The sequence below is a fragment of the Salvelinus alpinus genome, chromosome 10, assembly GCF_045679555.1.
Source record: "Salvelinus alpinus chromosome 10, SLU_Salpinus.1, whole genome shotgun sequence".
NCBI classification, from domain to species: domain Eukaryota; kingdom Metazoa; phylum Chordata; class Actinopteri; order Salmoniformes; family Salmonidae; genus Salvelinus; species Salvelinus alpinus.
The window spans coordinates 23096121-23116303 of NC_092095.1; the positions used below are offsets into that span (position 1 = coordinate 23096121).

A 20183-nucleotide genomic window follows, 5' to 3' on the forward strand; every position below is an offset into this window, starting at 1 on the left:
AGTTTCGTTATAGAATAACAAGTGTTTTGATTTTATATTTTACTTTTAATAACACTACATCTTTCTCACTATATTTCTGAAAACATATTTATATTTAAACATCAATCTTACTCGCATTGTTAAACACATTATCAAACTGGTTACCAACCACAGAGAGCTGTCTCACTTAGGTTACAATGGAGGAGCATGGAACAGCCATGATAGAGCACCCCCAGTGGGAAGCCTACTTTGTGGACTTCCTGAAGGATGCCCCCGAAACCACAGGGGAGGAGCCGGAGGACATGGAGCTGGAGGCCCCCAAGGTCTATGAGCCCATCCCGTCCTTCCAGGCCCTGTCGGAGCGCCTCGCCACGTTCCAACTGCAGTACAACGAGGCAGTCAGAGGCAGTGCCATGGACCTGGTCTTCTTCAAGGTAAAAACAAACTACAGTATTACTCCTTTCACACTACCGAAACGAGTCAAGCAATACATCAGTGACCTGTTTACACTGTACAGTACAGTTCTGGTTGGCTTGACAGTGCGAAAAGGATAACAGTGAATTTAGCATTCTATTCTAAATTATAAACTGGGTGGTTCGATCACTGAATGCTGATTGGCTGACAGCTGTGGTATATCAGACTGTATACCACGGGTATGACAAAATATTTATTTTACTGCTATAATTGCATTGGTAACCAGTTTATAATAGCAATAAGGCACCTCTGGGGTTTGTGGTAGATGGCCAATATACCACGACTAAGGGCTGTATCCAGGCACTCCGCTTTGAGTTGTACATAAAACAAGCCCTTAGCCGTGGTATATTGGCCATCTACCACAAACCCCCGAGGTGCCTTATTGCTTAAGTATCCTGTATGATGGGATTTACCAGTTGGCATACTCCCCTATCTTCCGGTAGCTTCAGCCATTGCCATTATTGACTGACACGTTAGTACACACAAATACACTACCATGTTTTCACTCAACAACATGGAGTAGTATCCTGCAGTAGCTCTGTATTCCTATTGGCTGATGCTCCTTCTCTTTATTGCCGGGCAGGATGCCATGGTCCACCTGATGAAGATCAGTCGTATCGTCCGCACCCCTCAAGGGAACGCCCTCTTGGTGGGGGTGGGTGGCTCGGGGAAGCAGAGCCTCACCCGCCTGGCCTCCTTCATCGCTGGATACCAGAGCTTTCAAATCATCCTGACCAGGTTGGCCTTCTAGATACTAGCCTAATCATCATCATAAAGACACCCAAACCCTAATCATCATCATACAGACATCCTAACCAGTGGTTCCCAACCCTGGTCTGGATCCTGTGGTCTGTACTCTGTATTCAGTTACAGAGAGATTGGGTTAATAATCACATAATTGATCCTCACAGATCTAATTCATGGATAATCACAGGTAAATGAATTGATAATCACAGATCTAAATAGATCAGTGGAGCATGCGGTAGACCGTGTACCTTTTTGATAGGCTAATGACAGTACCCTAGTAGATTTTAGAAGATGAAATAGTGGATTACCATTTGATTGAATCTTGTTAACTGGAGTTGGTGTGAAGAAAATTCTGTTTATCTCATTCATTCGACAGGACGTACAACACCAACAACCTCATGGAGGACCTGAAGTCTTTGTACCGCATCGCCGGACAACAGGGCAAAGGAGTTACCTTCATCTTCACCGACAACGATATCAAGGAGGAGTCCTTCCTGGAGTACATGAACAATGTGCTGGCCTCGGGCGAAGTCTCCAACCTGTTCGCCCGTGACGAAGTCGATGAAATCACCCAGGACCTCATCCCAGCCATGAAACGCGAGCACCCTCGCCGCCCACCTACCGCCGAAAACCTCTACGACTACTTCCTGTCGCGTGTGAGGAGCAACCTGCACGTGGTGTTGTGCTTCTCGCCGGTGGGGGAGAAATTCCGAACAAGAGCCCTCAAGTTCCCAGGTCTGATATCGGGCTGTACTATTGACTGGTTCCAGCGTTGGCCACGGGACGCACTAGTGGCAGTCGCACATCACTTTCTGTCCCAGTATACGTTCCAATGCTCTGAGGAAGTTAAGCAGAGTGTAGTCCACACCATGGGGACCTTTCAGGACCTGGTGGCCGAGAAGTGCACAGAGTACTTTGAACGGTTCCGCCGTCAAACCTATGTCACTCCCAGGTCCTACCTGTCCTTCATTGACGGCTATAAGATCATCTACTCAGAGAAGATCGCTCAAGTGGGCATGCTTGCTGAGCGCATGAAAACAGGTAAGGTAATACTATTCAAAAACAAATATATGTGTTATGTTTTATTGTCACATACACCGGATAGGTGCAGTGAAATGTGTTGTTTTACAGGGTCAGCCATAGTACTACGGCACCACTGGAGCAAAGCTGGAGACATTGTAACAAGTGCATTGTTGCACTTTTTGCTCTGATAGACAGTATTAATTTATTATAAGTGAATGGCTATAACGTCTTGTTTATCGCCATTAATCAAATCAAATTTCAAATCAAATCAAATGTATTTATATAGCCCTTCTTACATCAGCTGATATATCAAAGTGCTGTACAGAAACCCAGCCTAAAACCTCACACAGCAAGCAATGCAGGTGTAGAAGCACGGTGGCTAGGAAAAACTCCCTGGAAAGGCCAGAACCTAGGAAGAAACCTAGAGAGGAACCAGGCTATGAGGGGTGGCCAGTCCTCTTCTGGCTGTGCCGGGTGGAGATTATAACAGAACATGGCCAAGATGTTCAAATGTTCATAAATGACCAGCATGGTCAAATAATAGTAATCACAGTGAACAGGTCAGGGTTCCATAGCCGCAGGCAGAACAGTTGAAACTGGAGCAGCAGCACGGCCAGGTGGACTGGGGACAACAAGGAGTCACCATGCCAGGTAGTCCTGAGGCATGGTCTTAGTGCTCAGGTCCTCTGAGAGAGAGAAAGAAAGAGAGAAAGAGAGAATTAGAGAGAGCATACTTAAATTCACACAGGACACCAGATAAGACAGGAGAAATACTCCAGATATAACAGACTGACCCTAGCCCCCCGACACATAAATACTGGAGATTGAGACAGGAGGGGTCAGGAATAGGGTTAGAGGCAGAGAATCCCAGTTGAGAGAGGGGAACCAGCCAGGCAGAGACAGCAAGGGCGGTTCGTTGCTCCAGTGCCTTTCCGTTCACCTTCACACTCCTGGGCCAGACTATACTCAATCATAGGACCTACTGAAGAGATGAGTCTTCAATAAAGACTTAAAGGTTGAGACCGAGTCTGCGTCTCTCACATGGGTAGCCAGACCATTCCATAAAAATGGAGCTCTATAGGAGAAAGCCCTGCCTCCAGCTGTTTGCTTAGAAATTCTAGGGACAATTAGGAGGCCTGCGTCTTGTGACCGTAGCGTACGTATAGGTATGTACGACAGGACCAAATCGGAAAGATAGGTAGGAGCAAGCCCATGTAATGCTTTGTAGGTTAGCAGTAAAACCTTGAAATCAGCCCTTACCTTAACAGGAAGCCAGTGTAGGGAGGCTAGCACTGGAGTAATATGATCACATTTTTTGGTTCTAGTCAGGATTCTAGCAGCCGTATTTAGCACTAACTGAAGTTTATTTTGTGCTTTCTCCGGGTAGCCGGAAAGCAGAGCATTGCAGTAGTCTAACCAAGAAGTAACAAAAGCATGGATGAATTTTTCATCATAAGTTTTGGACAGAAAATTTCTGATTTTTGCAATGTTACGTAAATGGAAAAAAGCTGTCCTTGAAACAATCTTGATATGTTCGTCAAAGGAGAGATCAGGGTCCAGAGTAACGCCGAGGTCCTTCACAGTTTTATTTGAGACGACTGTACAACCATCAAGATTAATTGTCAGATTCAACAGAAGATCTCTTTGTTTCTTGGGACCTAGAACAAGCATCTCTGTTTTGTCCGAGTTTAAAAGTAGAAAGTTTGCAGCCATCCACTTCCTTATGTCTGAAACACAGGTTTCGAGCGAGGGCAATTTTGGGGCTTCACCATGTTTCATTGAAATGTACAGCTGTGTGTCATCCGCATAGCAGTGAAAGTTAACATTATATTTTCGAATGACATCCCCAAGAGGTAAAATATATAGTGAAAACAATAGTGGTCCTAAAACGGAACCTTGAGGAACACAGATTAAAGTTATTTTTCACCACCTGACAAAATCTCACTCTCCCCAGGCCTGGCCAAGCTGATGGAGGCAGAGCAGTCTGTGAGCCAGCTGTCCAAGGAGCTGGCTGTTAAGGAACAGGAGCTGGAGGTGGCCTCCAAGAAGGCTGACGGCGTCTTGCAGGAGGTAACAGCCAAGGCCCAGGCGGCCGAGAAGGTCAAGATGCAGGTTCAGAAAGTGAAGGACAAGGCTCAGGCCATCGTGGACGAGATTGAAGCCGATAAGAAAGTGGCCGAGAGGAAGCTAGAGGCAGCCAAGCCTGCATTAGCAGCCGCAGAGACCGCATTGCAGGTGAGAATAGGATTTGTTACATTGTTGAGTTTGCTTTTTCTGTCCATCGTATCAGTCGAAGTACAGTAATGATCCCGCACCATTAGTGCAGTAATGATCCCACACCATTATTGCAGTAATGATCCCACACCATTAGTATAGTAGTGATCCTGCACCATTAGTACAGAAAAGATCCCGCACCATTAGTACAGTTGTGATCCCGCACCATCAGTACAGTAGTGATCCTGCACCATTAGTACAGTAAAGATCCCGCACCATTAGCACAGTAGTGATCCCGCACCATTAGTACAGTAATGATCTCGCACCATTAGTACAGTAGTGATCCCGCACCATTAGTACAGTAAAGATCCCGCACCATTAGTACAGTAAAGATCCCGCACCATTAGTACAGTAAAGATCCCGCACCATTAGTACAGTAGTGATCCCGCACCATTAGTGCAGTAGTGATCCCGCACCATTAGTACAGTAGTGATCCTGTACCATTAGTACAGTAAAGATCCCGCACCATTAGTACAGTGGTGATCCCGCACCATTAGTACAGTGGTGATCCCGCACCATTAGTACAGTAATGATCCCGCACAATTAGTATAGTAATGTTCCCGCACCATTAGTACAGTAAAGATCCCGCACCATTAGTACAGTAGTGATCATGCACCATTAGTACAGTGGTGATCCCGCACCATTAGTACAGTAGTGATCATGCACCATTAGTACAGTAATGATCATGCACCATTAGTACAGTAGTGATCCCGCACCATTAGTACAGTAATGAACCCGCACAATTAGTACAGTAATGTTCCCGCACCATTAGTACAGTAAAGATCCCGCACCATTATGGTGCCACCAACCCCAAGCTAACTGAGTGTTTCAGAAAGTGATTAAAATTAAAGCCATTTGAAAAGGGAAATCAGAATTATTTTTTCAGTGTCCTGTTTTCCCCAGACCATTAAGCCTGCGGACATCGCCACAGTGAGGAAACTGGGCAAGCCCCCACACCTGATCATGCGCATCATGGACGCCGTGCTGCTGCTGTTCCAGCGCAGGGTGGACCCTGTCACCCAGGACCCTGAGAGACCCTGCCCCCGGCCCTCGTGGAGCGAGGCCCTCAAACTAATGCAGCAGTCTGGCTTCGTCAGCATGCTGGTCAACTTTAGTAAGGTAAGCCATACTAAAGGTAGAAGAGGTTCCAAGATGTATGGGCATATTTAATCAGTCTTAAATGATCAAATTCACCTTGTCCAAGTGCATTCTCGAGTGGTTGTAAAAGTCTTAAGACTTCACATAGACTTACACCAGTGGTCACCAACCTCAAGATCACTTTCGCAGTCAAAAAGCAGCTGAGATCTACAGCTCAGATTTTTTTTTACATTAACCTCACACAAACAGTTTTGAAGGAATGAGGTTTGGGCAGTAGGCCTAATACATTATCACAGCATATTGGCTATATGATTGGCCTGCCAATATTGTTAATCAGACCATATTATATTTCAAAACTCGAGCTTTGATAACAAAATAGATCAGTTGGTTTAGCACTGTTGAGGCACTGTGGAGCATGAATTGAAATAATTCGCTTTTTTATTTTACTGGACTGATGGTAACTACATCTGATGGTCAACAAGGTAAAATCAAAACGTCAGGGATCTTCAGGTCGAAAAGTCGGAGCTCTAGAAAGATGCTAGAGTTTCCGACTTGGAATTCCGAGTTGGATGACCGTTCAAAACGATTTTTCCCTACCGCCTCTCACGGTCCCTGCTCTCTCCTTCCTTTCCTCCGGTGAGACTGACCAGAGAGAGTGTTGTGTTGTGTTGACAGTGTTGAATATCAACTTAAACATGAACTCACTCATAAAAACACCAGCTCTTTTCTGTATTCATTGACAGTCTCTCTGTGGTCATGGTTTTAAAAGTTATTAAATCTTACATAGTCTTGTAGCCTATTAAACTTGGCTGTGGCCAGGGTCATGGAAGCTCTGTAGCCACGGTGATTTGAGCTAACCAATTGGGCAGCGCAGTAGGTTCACTCGATTTAGTCACAGATTTGTCGGTCCGCTGGGTAGGCGGAGTTTGTCTCATGGGAACACTTTGCTTATTCGGTGCGCAGGACTTTTGAATCAAGTGCACCTACTGGGATCAGCTCAACACAATTTTTAAAAAAGAGCGCAAGCCTTTATCGTTTGTTGGCTTTTCTACAGAAATATTTGGTGATCGACTAGGAATGCCTTGAAGATCGACCAGTAGATCGCAATCGACCCGGTTGGCAACCACTGACTTACACCAACTATATAGGCTCGATATAACCAGCCATTTTCCTTTCCATGCAAGGCTTTAACTAGGAATTTTTAGCCATGCGGCCATAATCTTTACCGTCTGCCTTGAACAGTATGGCCAGAGTCATATGTACTGTATCTAGAGTATGGAGGATTTTCATTTCAGCCCGTTTGCTGCAACAGGAATTGTGAATTATTATTTGGATTATAATTAATGGCCATTTTTGTAGGGGTCGAAACATTTTTTCTCAGGGGAAAATCAAGTTTGAAATGTCAAAGTGGAAATGACAAACTTCAGAAGCATTTTTAAACCTCAAATACACTACAGGTTTTACATTTCCTGCATTGCAGGAAAGTTCTACTGCAACAGGGGAATACAATGAAGATCCTACATCTGAATATGGTCAACATCTGTATTATGAATCCCCATTAGCTGCTACCAAGGCAGCAGCTACTCTTCCTTGGGTCCAGCAAAACTAAGGCAGTTTATACAATTTTAAAAACATTACAATACATTCACAGACTGTGTGCCATCAGGCCCCTACTCCACCACTACCACATATATACAGTACAAAATCCACGTGTACATGTGTGTCCTGTTCTGAACTAATTGCAATTTTCCTAAGTCCTTTTTTGTGGCACCTGACCACACGACTGAACAGTAGTCCAGGTCCGACAAAACTAGGGCCTGTAGGACCTGCCTTGTTGACAGTGCTGATAAGAAGGTAGAGCATCTGTCACGATCACTGTCTTCAAACTCCTTGTCATAAATGAGCCAAGGCGCAGCGGACATGTAATTCCACATCTTTAATAAAGTGAAACCTTCACAAAAAAACAGGTAAACAGAAACCGAACGTGACGCAACCGTGGCGCACACAAACACACACAGAAAATAAATAATTACCCACAAACACAGGTGGGAAAAGGCTGCCTAAGTATGATTCCCAATCAGAGACAACGACAGACAGCTGCCTCTGATTGGGAACCATACCCGGCCAACAAAGAAACAGACAAACTAGAATGCCCACCCAAATCACACCCTGACCTCACCAAATAGAGAAATAAAAAGGCTCTCTAAGGTCAGGGCGTGACAGCATCGCCTTATCATGGACATACTTCTCCCCATTTTAGCTACTGTTGTATCAATATGTTTTGACCATGACAGTTTACAATCCAGGGTAACTCCAAGCAGTTTAGTCACCTCAACTTGCTCAATTCCACATTATTTATTACAAGATTTAGTTGAGTTTTAGGGTTTAGTGAATGATTTGTCCCAAATACAATGCTTTTAGTGTAAAAAACATTTAGGACTAACGTATTCCTTGCCACCCACTCTGAAACTAACTGCAACTCTTTGTTAAGTGTTGCAGTAATTTCAGTTGATGTAGTAGCTGACATGTGTAGTGTTGAGTCATCCGCATACATAGACACTCTGGCTTTCCTCAAAGCCAGTGGCAATTCATTAGTAAAGATTGAAAAAAGTAAAGGGCCTAGACAGATGCCTTGGGGAATTTCGGATTCTACCTGGATTATGTTGGATAGGCTTCCATTAAAGAACACCCTCTGTGTTCTGTTACACAGGTAACTCTTTATCCACAGTATAGCAGTGGGTGTAAAGCCATAACACATACATTTTGCCAGCAGCAGACTATGATTGATAATGTCAAAGGCCAGACTGAAGTCTAACAAAACATCCCCCACAATCTTTTTATTATCAATTTCTCTCAGCCAATCATCAGTCATTTGTGTAAGTGCTGTACTTCTCTATAAGCATGCTGAAAGTTTGTTGTCAATTAGTTTTTTGTAAAACAGTATTGTATCTGGTCAAACACAATTTTTTCCAAAAGTTTACTAGGAGTTGGTAACAGGCTGATTGGTTGCCTATTTGACCCAGTAAAGGGGGCTTTACCACTCTTAGGTAGCGGAATGACTTTTACTTCCCTCCAAGCCTGAGGGCACATATTTTCTAGTAGGCTTAAATTGAAGATGTGGCAAATAGGAGTGACAATATCGTCCGCTATTATCCTCAGTAATTTTCCATCCAAGTTGACAGACCCTGGTGGCTTGTCATTGTTGATAGACAACAATAATTTTTTCACCTCTTCCACACTAACTTTATGGAATTTAAAATTACAATGCTTCTCTTTCATAATTTGGTCATAAATACTTGGATGTGTAGTGTCAGCATTTGTTGATGGCATGCTATGCCTAAGTTTGCTAATCTTGCCAAAAAAGCATTAAAATAGTTGGCAATATCAGTTGGTTTTGTGATGAATGAGCCATCTGTTTCAATGAATGATGGAGCTGAGTTTGCCTTTTTTCCTAGAATTTCCTTTAAGGTGCTCCAAAGCTTTTTACTATCATTTTTGTATATCATTTATCTTGGTTTCATAGTGTAGTTTCTTCTTCTTTTTATTCAGTTTAGTCACATTTGTGCAGCCAGACTTATTTGCCATTCCTTTTGCCTCATCCCTCTCAACCATACAATTTTTCAATTCCTCATCTATACATGGGGATTTAACAGTTTTTACAGTCATTTTCTTAATGGATGCATGCTTATTAGTAACTGGAATAAGCAGTTTCATAAATGTGTCAAGTGCAGTCTCTGTTTGCTCGTCATTACACACCACGGACCAATAGATATTCTTACATCAACAACATAGGAATCACTACAAAACTTATTGTATGACCTCTTATACACTATATTAGGCCCAGCCTTTGTAACTTTGGTTTTCCTAGATATGGCTACTATATTGTGATCACTACATCCGATGGATCTGGATACTACTTTCAAGCAAATTTCTGCAGCATTAGAAAATATGTGATCAATACATGTTGATGATTTCATTCCTGTGCTGTTTGTAACTACTTTGGTAGGATGGCTGATAACCTGAACCAGGTTGCAGGCACTGGTTACAGTTTGAAGCTTTTTCTTGAGTGGGCAGCTTGATTAAACCTGTCCGTCTGAGACGTGTTAACCCTATGGGGACTCTCTGTCTAAAATGTCTCACCTACAGTATAGCTAACAGGTTTCAAAGTAAAGCCCCTTCTCAGATCATTACTAGCCTAGGTTATAAATACAACTCTGTCATTCACTGTCTATCAGTATTTGTGGCTTCAATACAGCACTTTCATTCACTGTCTATAGCAGCTCTAGAGCTTTTTTCCCCAAACTGTCTGCACTCATCTGACACACACACACAACACACACACACACACACACACACACACACACACACACACACACACACACACACACACACACACACACACACACACACACACACACACACACACATTCACTTACTTAGGAGGGGATTAGGAAAGCTGTCCAGGCAGTGAAATATGGACGCCAGGGATAACCCCCGCATAGTGACTGTGTGGCAGTGTGAAATAGAAACAGAGGTGCCAGTGAAGTCAAGGAACTTGGAGTTTTTGGAGTTGTGAAACAACATGCCGTGTGAAATGACTGACTGACCTTCCTCTGTCCAATCTGTCATGAGCCTTTTAATAGATGTTTATCAAATGAACTAATTGGCCAGATAGCCCACTTACCTGGTGCCGCTGATTTAAAAGAGACTGAACATCAGAATTACAGTTTTTCAGTCTTCCTTGCCTGAAGTTGAATATCCCTGTAATAGAACATGTAATTACAACATAACGGATGTCAGATTCCAGTTTTCTGTACTTTCCATTACGACTTATGCCCCCACATCACTTCCAATGCATTTGTTTACTCTTGTACTCTCACGTCACCAGGATTCTATCACTGAGGAGGTAGTGGAGCTGTTGGCACCATACCTGGACATGGAGGACTACAACCTGGAGGCAGCCAAAAGGATCTGTGGTAACGTGGCTGGCCTCTGTTCCTGGACTGAAGCTATGAAGGACTTCTTTTCCATTAATAAAGAGGTCCTCCCTTTGAAGGTACACTACTCAACAACCATGGACCCTTCTTTGAAGGGAATATACTGTATACTTATGAGTGGGTCCTCTTGCTCAGTTGTGCAACGGGGCCTCCCACTCCTCTTTCTATTCTGGTTAGAGCCAGTTTGCGCTGTTCTGTGAAGGGAGTAGTATACAGCGTTGAACGAGATCTTCAGTTTCTAGGCAATTTCTCGCATGGAATAGCCTTCATTTCTCAGAACAAGAATAGACGAGTTTCAGAAGAAAGTTCTTTGTTTCTGGCCATTTTGAGTCTGTAATCGAACCCACAAATGCTGATGCTCCAGACACTCAACTAGTCTAAAGCAGTTTTACTGCTTCTTTAATTACAACAACAGTTTTCAGCTGTGCTAACATTTTTGCAAAATGGTTTTCTAATGATCAATTAGCCTTTTAAAATGATAAACTTGGATTAGCTAACATAACGTGACATTGAAACACAGGAGTGATGGTTGCTGATAATGGGCCTCTGTACGCCTATGTAGATATTCCATAAAAAATCTGCTGTTTCCAGCAACATTAGTCATTTACGACATTAACAATGTCTACACTGTATTTCTAATCAATTTGATGTTATTTGTATGGACAAAAAAAAATGCTTTTCTTTCAAAAACAAGGACATTTCTAAGTGACCCCAAACTTTTGAACAGGACCACTTCCATTACACTTCACCCCCCTGGCTGGGTACAAACCCAGGTCTTCTGCACACTACTGTGTAAGTCTGTGTTAGCCCACTGAGTTACATACAGCCTAGTCATTAACTCAGGGAGCTAACACAAATCCTCAGTTCTCAAACAAGGTTACTCACCTAACCAATTCTTTTGAATATGTCCCCAGGCCAACCTGACCCTGCAGGAGGCCCGACTTGGTGTGGCCCAGGGGGAGTTGTCCCGGGCTCAGGAGCAGCTAGACGCTAAGCAGCGGGAGCTGGATGAGGTGCAGGCGCTCTATGACGCCGCCATGAGGGAGAAGCAGACCCTAATGGACGACGCCACAGTCTGCCGGCGCAAGATGGCCAACGCCACCGCACTAATCGACGGGCTTGGTGGTGAGAAGGTGAGGCGCTTTAGCCAACTCCTCAAACTGTCATGCCATATGATTGTTGACATCTCCATGCGTCTATCTTGTTGTGTTTGTCTGTCAGATCCGCTGGACCGAGAGCAGCGCCCTGTTCCAGACTCAGATCAGACATCTGGTTGGGGATGTGTTGCTGGCTACTGGCTTCCTGTCCTACGCTGGTCCCTTTAACCAGGAATACCGCAACCTATTGCTGCAGCTCTGGAGAAAGGAGATGGGCAGCCACCACATCCCCTACAGTGATGTAAGACTCAGCTACACTCTTCACTGTTCTTGTCCCATTTGTCCATAGAGATTCAAGGTCTTAACTTTGTAACAGTGATGTTAGTACATAGTCACTACATTTGATATTATCATTGGACAAAATTATCACATTGAGCTGATTAGTTGTGCTGTTTGAGACCATACTGGAATTGACCTTGAATTGACCATAATCGCTGTAGGAGCTGAATGTGATCAGCATGCTGGTGGACAATGCCACTGTGGGGGAGTGGAACCTTCAGGGCCTACCCAATGATGACCTGTCCATCCAGAACGGCATTATCGTCACCAAGGCCTCACGCTACCCCCTCCTCATCGACCCACAAGGCCAGGGAAAGATCTGGATCAAGAACCGTGAGAAGGATAGGGAGCTAGAGGTAACGAGGACTGAGTAGCTACAGTTATCTCACCCATAAAAAGTCAGTCTGTATGAGATAAATGTCTGGAGAAACAGACAACATTTCTTTAATCCAAATGAACTTGACCCTACCTGTTTTGCATAAAACAATACAAATAAACCATGAAGTGAACATAGGTTTTATTACCATCTCTGTTACTGACTGTTTCAGGTGACATCTTTGAACCACAAGTACTTCCGCTCCCACCTGGAGGACAGCATGTCTCTGGGGCGCCCCCTACTGATCGAGGACGTAGGAGAGGAGCTAGACCCTGCCCTGGACAACATTCTGGAGAAGAACTTCATCAAGTCTGGCTCCACGTATAAAGTAATATGCTGCTTTTTGTCATCAATGTAGATGTATAGGGTTTGTGCTGTCTTGGAGTTAAACGTCTTGGAGTCGTGTTTGTGCTTGCACAGCTGATAGTTTGCAAATACTGTCTGATAGATAATTACAATAGTGCCTGGAAAACTGTAATTTTTGCTCTAGTTTCGACCTCCTTTTGTTTTATTAAGCTCTATGTGGGATATGAACGTAATCGTTTTTAATATTGGGTCCAAGATGCCCGTGCTATGACAACAAGCCTCCGGCTCTCTGTTGCCATTTCATAGAGTATCTCTTCCAGCCCTCTGTTGCCTGTCCTGTCCCCAGGTGAAGGTAGGAGACAAAGAGGTGGATGTGATGAAGGAGTTCACCCTCTATATCACCACTAAGCTGGCTAACCCGGCCTACACCCCTGAGATCAGTGCTAAGACTGCTGTGGTGGACTTCACTGTCACTCTCAAAGGCCTGGAGGACCAGCTGCTTGGCCGGGTCATCCAAATAGAGAAACAGGTACAGGGATCCCATTTATGCAGTATACCTATAGAGTACATAACTGGGGTTGCCATTCATATTGTTTGAGTAAAGCTAGTCAAATACAGCTGTCAGTCACACAGAGTTTATACAGAGTTTAAAGAAATACAAGTACCTCCTTGCTCTTACAAGACATGCTTATTTCTCTCTGTCTGTGTGTGTGTCTCTCTCTCTCTCTCTCTCTCTCTCTCTCTCTCTCTCTCTCTCTCTCTCTCTCTCTCTCTCTCTCTCTCTCTCTCTCTCTCTCTCTCTCTCTCTCTCTCTCTCTCTCTCTCTCTCTCTCTCTCTCTCTCTCTCTCTCTCTCTCTCTCTCTCTCTCTCTCTCTCTCTCTCTCTCTCTCTCTCTCTCTCTCTCTCTCTCTCTCTCTCAGGAGCTGGAGTCAGAGCGTGTGAAGCTCTTGGAAGAAGTGACTTCCAACAAGAGGAAGATGCAGGAGCTGGAGGATAACCTCCTGTACAGACTGACCAGCACTGAGGGCTCTCTGGTGGAGGACGAGTCCCTTATCGAGGTCCTGAGAGTCACCAAGACCACAGCAGAGGAGGTATCTGTGTTTTGGATTGGCCAAATGTGCATGATTTCTTTCCAATTATGAAGTATGAAAGAAATGAACAAGAGCATCATTTTTTAAATACATTTTTAGATATACCTATATGTATTTCCACTATATGTATTGATTTAAATGTTCTCAGATTTGTGACACAGTAGTCCAACATTGTACTTAAAATGTTCCCAACAGGTGAGTGAGAAGCTAAAGGTGGCAGCCGATACCGAGGTGAAGATCAATCTGGCCAGGGAGGAGTACCGTCTGGTGGCCACACGGGGCAGCATCCTCTACTTCCTCATAGTGGAGATGAGCCTGGTCAACATCATGTACCAGACCTCCCTCCGCCAGTTCCTGGGCATCTTCGACTCGTCAATGGAGAAATCCACCAAGTCCCAGATCACCTCTAAAAGGATCCTCAACATCATTGAGTTTCTGACCTACCAGGCGTTTCGATATACAGCTAGAGGCCTGTATGAGGATCACAAGTTCCTCTTCACCCTCCTGCTGGCCCTGAAGGTCGACCTGCAGGCCAGGAACATCTCCCACAGCGACTTTCAAACCTTCATCAAAGGTTCGGCCAGTTACATTCATATTTTCCATTGCAACTTTCAGACCTTTATCACATTAACATTGGATTGTTTCAGTACCTCCTGATTTGTTATGAATGTGGCTGATGTTTTCAACTTCCCAGACATCCAACTTGGAAATGACATTGATAGCTAAATAGAGCTTACCTTTTTTTGTTTTTGCATCCAATTTTTATTTCTGTGTAGTAAGATTTCAGAACCTGTCATAGAAGCAATGAGTTTAAACAGTAGCATTCCAATAACGGAAACTAGTTTTATCCCTACCTGACTACTACCGTGTATGATTTATGATTAGGTTATGATAAGACTGGCCACATGACCTGGCCAGGATAAACTGTGAGGCCTAACTGTAGCCTAGAGCCTATATTTTCCTGGTCACCTATCTGATTTAAAAAAGACAATTTCAACGTAACCCTTCAATTAATATCAGTCATTACTAATCACACATACCTTTATCAATGTGTCTTTTCACAACAAAAAAGTGACACCCATCACTTTGCTCTTATCACCCATGTAGGGTATCTCATAGTGTGTCTCACATGCGACTTGGCCCACCCACAAGGGGGGTAACTGAATACCCCAGCCCTAGTTCAGCTTACATCACACTGCTGACTGTATGCATCCAGATCTATTTTAGCCCCCTGAATTCCCCCTCTCACACACCAATGGTATTAGGACTTTCTTTGACTGCGATAATGTACATCAAGCTATGTATTTGGAAGAACTATTTGTTTTCTCTTATTGTATTTGCATACAGTTCTTCTTATTTCCAACATTGACTAGTTTTCAACCTTTACAGAAAAGAGAATTGTTATCCGTCATGCTTCCATCTTAAAATGAACCCAGTATTCACTAAGCAAACCCTCTGAGTTTAATGTGCTTTTTCACCCTCAACCCCACTTAGATTTGTGTAAATTGAGATGTGAGATTTGTTACAAATCGTCAGTGCGTCGTCATATGGGAAGCTTAATAATTCTCACTTTCTCTCTATTACATTTGTTGCCGTTATTCAATTCAATCGTTATTAAACCATGAGTAGTAAGCATATTAACTGTGCACCATGCATTACAGAAGATCCTACACATATTTAGAACTTGAAATGAGTGTATAGTTATACACATATGGAATATATCTCCTCCTCTCCTAGGAGGTGCAGCTCTGGACCTGAACTCTGTGGAGCCCAAGCCGCGGCGCTGGATCCTGGACATAACGTGGCTGAACCTGGTCCAGCTGTCCAGCGTGCACCCCTTCACCCAGCTGCTGACCCAGGTCACCCACAACGACCGCTCTTGGAGGGCCTGGTTCGACGAGCCTGCCCCCGAGGAGGCCCCGGTGCCTGACGGATACGACAGCATGCTGGACACATTCAGGAAGTTATTGTTGATCAGGAGCTGGTGCCCCGACCGGACCATTGCACAGGTGGGTGGGCCTATCTGTTGTTATTTAGGCCTCACGTACGAATTGGGTCAGTGTCTGCTCAATCAACATTTCCTGTGCTATCGGCAACAATATATTTTTGTTTCAACAGAAGAAATGCATATCCGTGTATTTTCAAGATACTAGTTTGTATTTACCCCTTTAATAAAATGTAATTTCCCACATACAGCAAAAGCTTTTGACCCAGAACAACCCAAACGTTACTCATCTTTCCTTGAGTCTGGATGGTACCTTTAATATTTTTATGCAGGCACAGTGCTCCAGAAATAAAGGTGGCAGATAGCCTAGCGGTGAAGAGCTTTGAGCCAGTGACAGAAAGGCCGCTGGTTCAAATCCCAGAGCTGACTCTGTGAAAAATCTGCCGATGTTCCCTTGAGCAAGGCACTTCATCCTACTTGCTTCTGTAAGTTGCTCTGGATAAGAGCATCTGCTAAAATACTAAAATGTAAATGTAAAATAAACGTGCTGGCCTCAAACTTGTCATACCATTCAAGAGCAAATTACCTTTTTTTCAAATCTAAATTAAGACTTGCTGAGTGATGTAATTTGACAAGTTCATTTACTTAGTAACCGTGGAAACTCTGGGGAAGACGGTGAGAAAGAGAGAAAAGCACAGGTGTACTGTAATCATTTACAAATGCGTACGTTACAGACAAGCGTCTCCCCTTTCAGTTCTGACTTGGGAGGGAACTATAAAAAGCCTCTCTGAAATGAGCGAACAGCTGACAGTCCGCATAGCCAGCGATTACCCATTCAAATCCACCATCTCTCCTTCTCGACCAAACCATTGCCAAGTTACACAAACCAGACTTTGTAGGGTGGGTCCAAATCCTTCAAACACTGAGTAAATGTTATGTTTGTCTGAAGAAACAAGACAAAGAACTGTTGATGGTACAATGCCTAGTTTTACATCAGTAAACCAAAGTGAATACATTTTATCATCAATTAATATCAGCGAAATTGAATGGCTTCGAAAATATTTCAACAAGTTCCAAATGAATTTGGCACTAAGTATGCAGGAACTCTATTAAAATGAATAGGCGTAGAAGTAGGGTTAGGGTGTGGTACTTTCCCACCTTTTGTGAAATGTCACACTTCTCCCCACTTTTGGACAGCCGGAGGAGCTAAGGCACTGAATTCCCATGTCAAATCTGATCTGAGGTCTCCACTTTAGAAATGCTACCCACATGTACGTACTAAGAGGAGGCAGCTGATTACATTTTGACACGCATGACAGGTGGAAACTGAGTTTGAGGCTCTTTGCCAAATATCTACTAAGCTAGGACCAGTGGTGTAAAGTACTTAAGTAAAAAATACTTTCAAGTACTACAAGTAGGTTTTTTGGGGATCTGTACTTTACTTTACTATTTTTATTTTTGACAACTTTTGCTTCACTACATTCCTAAAGAAAACAATGCACTATTTACTCCATACATTTTCCCTGACACCTAAAAGTACTCCTTACATTTTGAATGCTTAGCAGGACAGGAAAATGGTCCAATTCACTCACTTATCAAGAGAACATTCCTGGTCATCTACTGCCTCTGATTTGGTGGACTCACTAAAGTGTTGGAGTTTGCCCCTGGCTATCTGTAATTTAGAAAACAAGAAAATGGTGCTATCTGGTTTGCATAATATAAGAAATTTGAAATGATTTATACTTGTACTTTTTATACTTACTTACATACATTTTAACAGTTACATTTACCTTTGATACTTAACTATATTTAAAACCAAATACTTTTAGACTTTTACTCAAGTAGTATTTTACTGGGTGACTTTCACTTTAACTTGAGTCATTTTCTATTAACATATCTTTACTTTTACTCAAGTACGACAATTTGGTGCTTTTTCCACCACTGGCTAGGACTCTTCCACAAACCTACAGGGTGATTCCATGCTAGCGGAGCCCCAAAATATTGTTTGTATCTCAGATTGTTCTGGCAATTCTTACAAAGAAACTTCATAGGGCGGAAGGATGTTTGACATGCTTTTTACATTTGTATCACAAACCATTTTTGAGAAAATCATGATGAAAGTGGCCATTTTAGGCCCTTTTAGACCTAAAATGCCCTCTTCAGATACCATATATATTTTTGACCTACGCTGACGTGGAATCACCCTACATGCTCCTGGAAGTGGAGTGACATAGTTGGTAAGACCGTGGCTTTGGTGATAGTAATGGCAAGGTTGTGGGTTGAAGTCCTGCAAGGATCACATACACTGAACACAAATGTATGCACTCAATGTACTATACATTGTGCTGTAAACAAAAAAAAATCATATTCAATTGAAAACTAATGTTTTGTTCTCCAGACATGTTTCTTCTCCTTTGGGCAGTGTGGTGTTGAATACTACCTGTCTATGTCTCTTCAGCCAACGCATTTCCAATCATCTCTATTAATAGAATGCGACTCACTTTTAAAGGAAGAACAGCTGTACAGTACTGCTCTCTATGCTCTTAGGCTGCAGATCCTCTGTGCAACATGTCAATGATTCTGCTTTAGGTTATTGCTATGTGATCCGAATAAAATCCTTTCCCCATTGGCCATATAATTATCACCCTGCAATATAAACTTTTCACAAATAAAAATAGGTGGATTCAAACATGTAGGTTTTTATTTCATAGTTCTCTGTCATCTTAGAACCCAGGTTGATCCACCAAATGTTGCCTCTTCAATAATGACAAAATGAAAACCTCCAATAAAGCCATAGATTTATCTAAAGCATTATCCAAAGCTAATGAAACATTTCCGTGTTGAAAATCCTCAACTGCAGTGGTATAGCCTGTGTTCTCCACATTAGCTGGTGAATCCCTTTGGTTTTTGTTCCAGGCACGGCATTACATCGCTGAGTCGCTGGGGCCTAAGTACGCCGAGGGGGTCATTCTGGACATGGAGTCCATGTGGGCGGAGAGTGACAAGAGGACTCCCATGGTGTGCTTCCTGTCTATGGGCTCCGACCCCACAGAGAACATAGAGAGGCTTGCAAAAGCAAAGGTGACTTAAGTGGCAAGTTTCTCAGACATAGATTAAGCCTACTCCTAGACTAAAAAGCATGATGCATCTGTTTTCTACTGTATGTATTTGACTGTTTTGCTGATGTTGTGTACGGCGTGTACCTGTAGGGAGCACCATGCAGACCCATCTCCATGGGACAGGGCCAGGAAGTGCACGCTCGCAGGTTATTGGCCAACAGTATGGCTGACGGAGGTTGGCTCCTCCTCCAGAACTGCCACCTGGGCCTGGACTTCCTGGACGAGCTGCTGGAGTCGGTCACCAACACCGAAAACATCCACAGCGGTTGTAGGGTGTGGCTGACCACCGAGGTCCACCCCAAGTTCCCCATCAACTTCCTGCAGTCGTCCATCAAGTTCACCAATGAGCCTCCTCAAGGTACATGTAAACCACTTCTTCTGTGTTAACTTCATAATCTGGATTGATGAACATGGCATATACAGTATCTTCGTATTATTAATTTGTGTCATACCAGATTTGTGGTCTTATGTTGTGTCCAGGTATGAAAGCAGGGTTGAAAAGGACCTACAACGGTGTGACTCAGGAGATGCTGGAGATCACTAACCTGCCCCAGTGGAGACCTCTGTTATACGCTGTGGCCTTCCTCCACACTACTGTTCAGGTCTGACTGAACAACATCATTTCAAACCTGATTCACCCCCATATCATACCCCGTATCATAATCCCATATCCCCATATCATACCATCAAATGAAATACCCATATCCCCAATGGCTGTTGTTTCTCCAACATTTTCAGCGTTCACATCAATAACAGTCTTTCTACCTACTGTTCCATGTTTTCCTTCCCTTTTCTCTGGTTCTTACTAGTGCTCTGCCTCTGTATTTCTCTGGTTCTTACTAGTGCTCTGCCTCTGTATTTCTCTGGTTCTTGCTAGTGCTCTGCCTCTGTATTTCTCTGGTTCTTGCTAGTGCTCTGCCTCTGTATTTCTCTGGTTATTACTAGTACTCTGCCTCTGTATTTCTCTGGTTCTTACTAGTACTCTGCCTCTGTATTTCTCTGGTTCTTGCTAGCGCTCTGCCTCTGTATTTCTCTGGTTATTACTAGTACTCTGCCTCTGTATTTCTCTGGTTCTTACTAGTACTCTGCCTCTGTATTTCTCTGGTTATTACTAGTACTCTGCCTCTGTATTTCTCTGGTTATTACTAGTACTCTGCCTCTGTATTTCTCTGGTTATTACTAGTACTCTGCCTCTGTATTTCTCTGGTTATTACTAGTACTCTGCCTCTGTATTTCTCTGGTTCTTGCTAGTGCTCTGCCTCTGTATTTCTCTGGTTATTACTAGTACTCTGCCTCTGTATTTCTCTGGTTCTTACT

The 20183-nt window shown here is 43.4% G+C and overlaps 1 protein-coding gene across 1 annotated transcript in view; it reads left to right on the forward strand.

The window, feature by feature from the left end:
- Positions 1-20183, forward strand: part of dnah5l (dynein, axonemal, heavy chain 5 like) — a 73563-nt gene that overhangs the window by 47761 nt on the left and 5619 nt on the right. Inside the window, exons 55-71 of the mRNA XM_071328458.1 lie at positions 171-413; positions 1037-1191; positions 1577-2241; positions 4178-4458; positions 5401-5616; positions 10484-10651; positions 11507-11725; positions 11814-11990; positions 12190-12384; positions 12577-12732; positions 13057-13239; positions 13632-13802; positions 13998-14376; positions 15540-15811; positions 18664-18828; positions 18957-19224; positions 19347-19468. Coding sequence (XP_071184559.1) covers positions 171-413; positions 1037-1191; positions 1577-2241; positions 4178-4458; positions 5401-5616; positions 10484-10651; positions 11507-11725; positions 11814-11990; positions 12190-12384; positions 12577-12732; positions 13057-13239; positions 13632-13802; positions 13998-14376; positions 15540-15811; positions 18664-18828; positions 18957-19224; positions 19347-19468 — 4035 coding nt within the window. The remainder of the gene's footprint in view (positions 1-170; positions 414-1036; positions 1192-1576; positions 2242-4177; positions 4459-5400; positions 5617-10483; positions 10652-11506; positions 11726-11813; positions 11991-12189; positions 12385-12576; positions 12733-13056; positions 13240-13631; positions 13803-13997; positions 14377-15539; positions 15812-18663; positions 18829-18956; positions 19225-19346; positions 19469-20183) is intronic.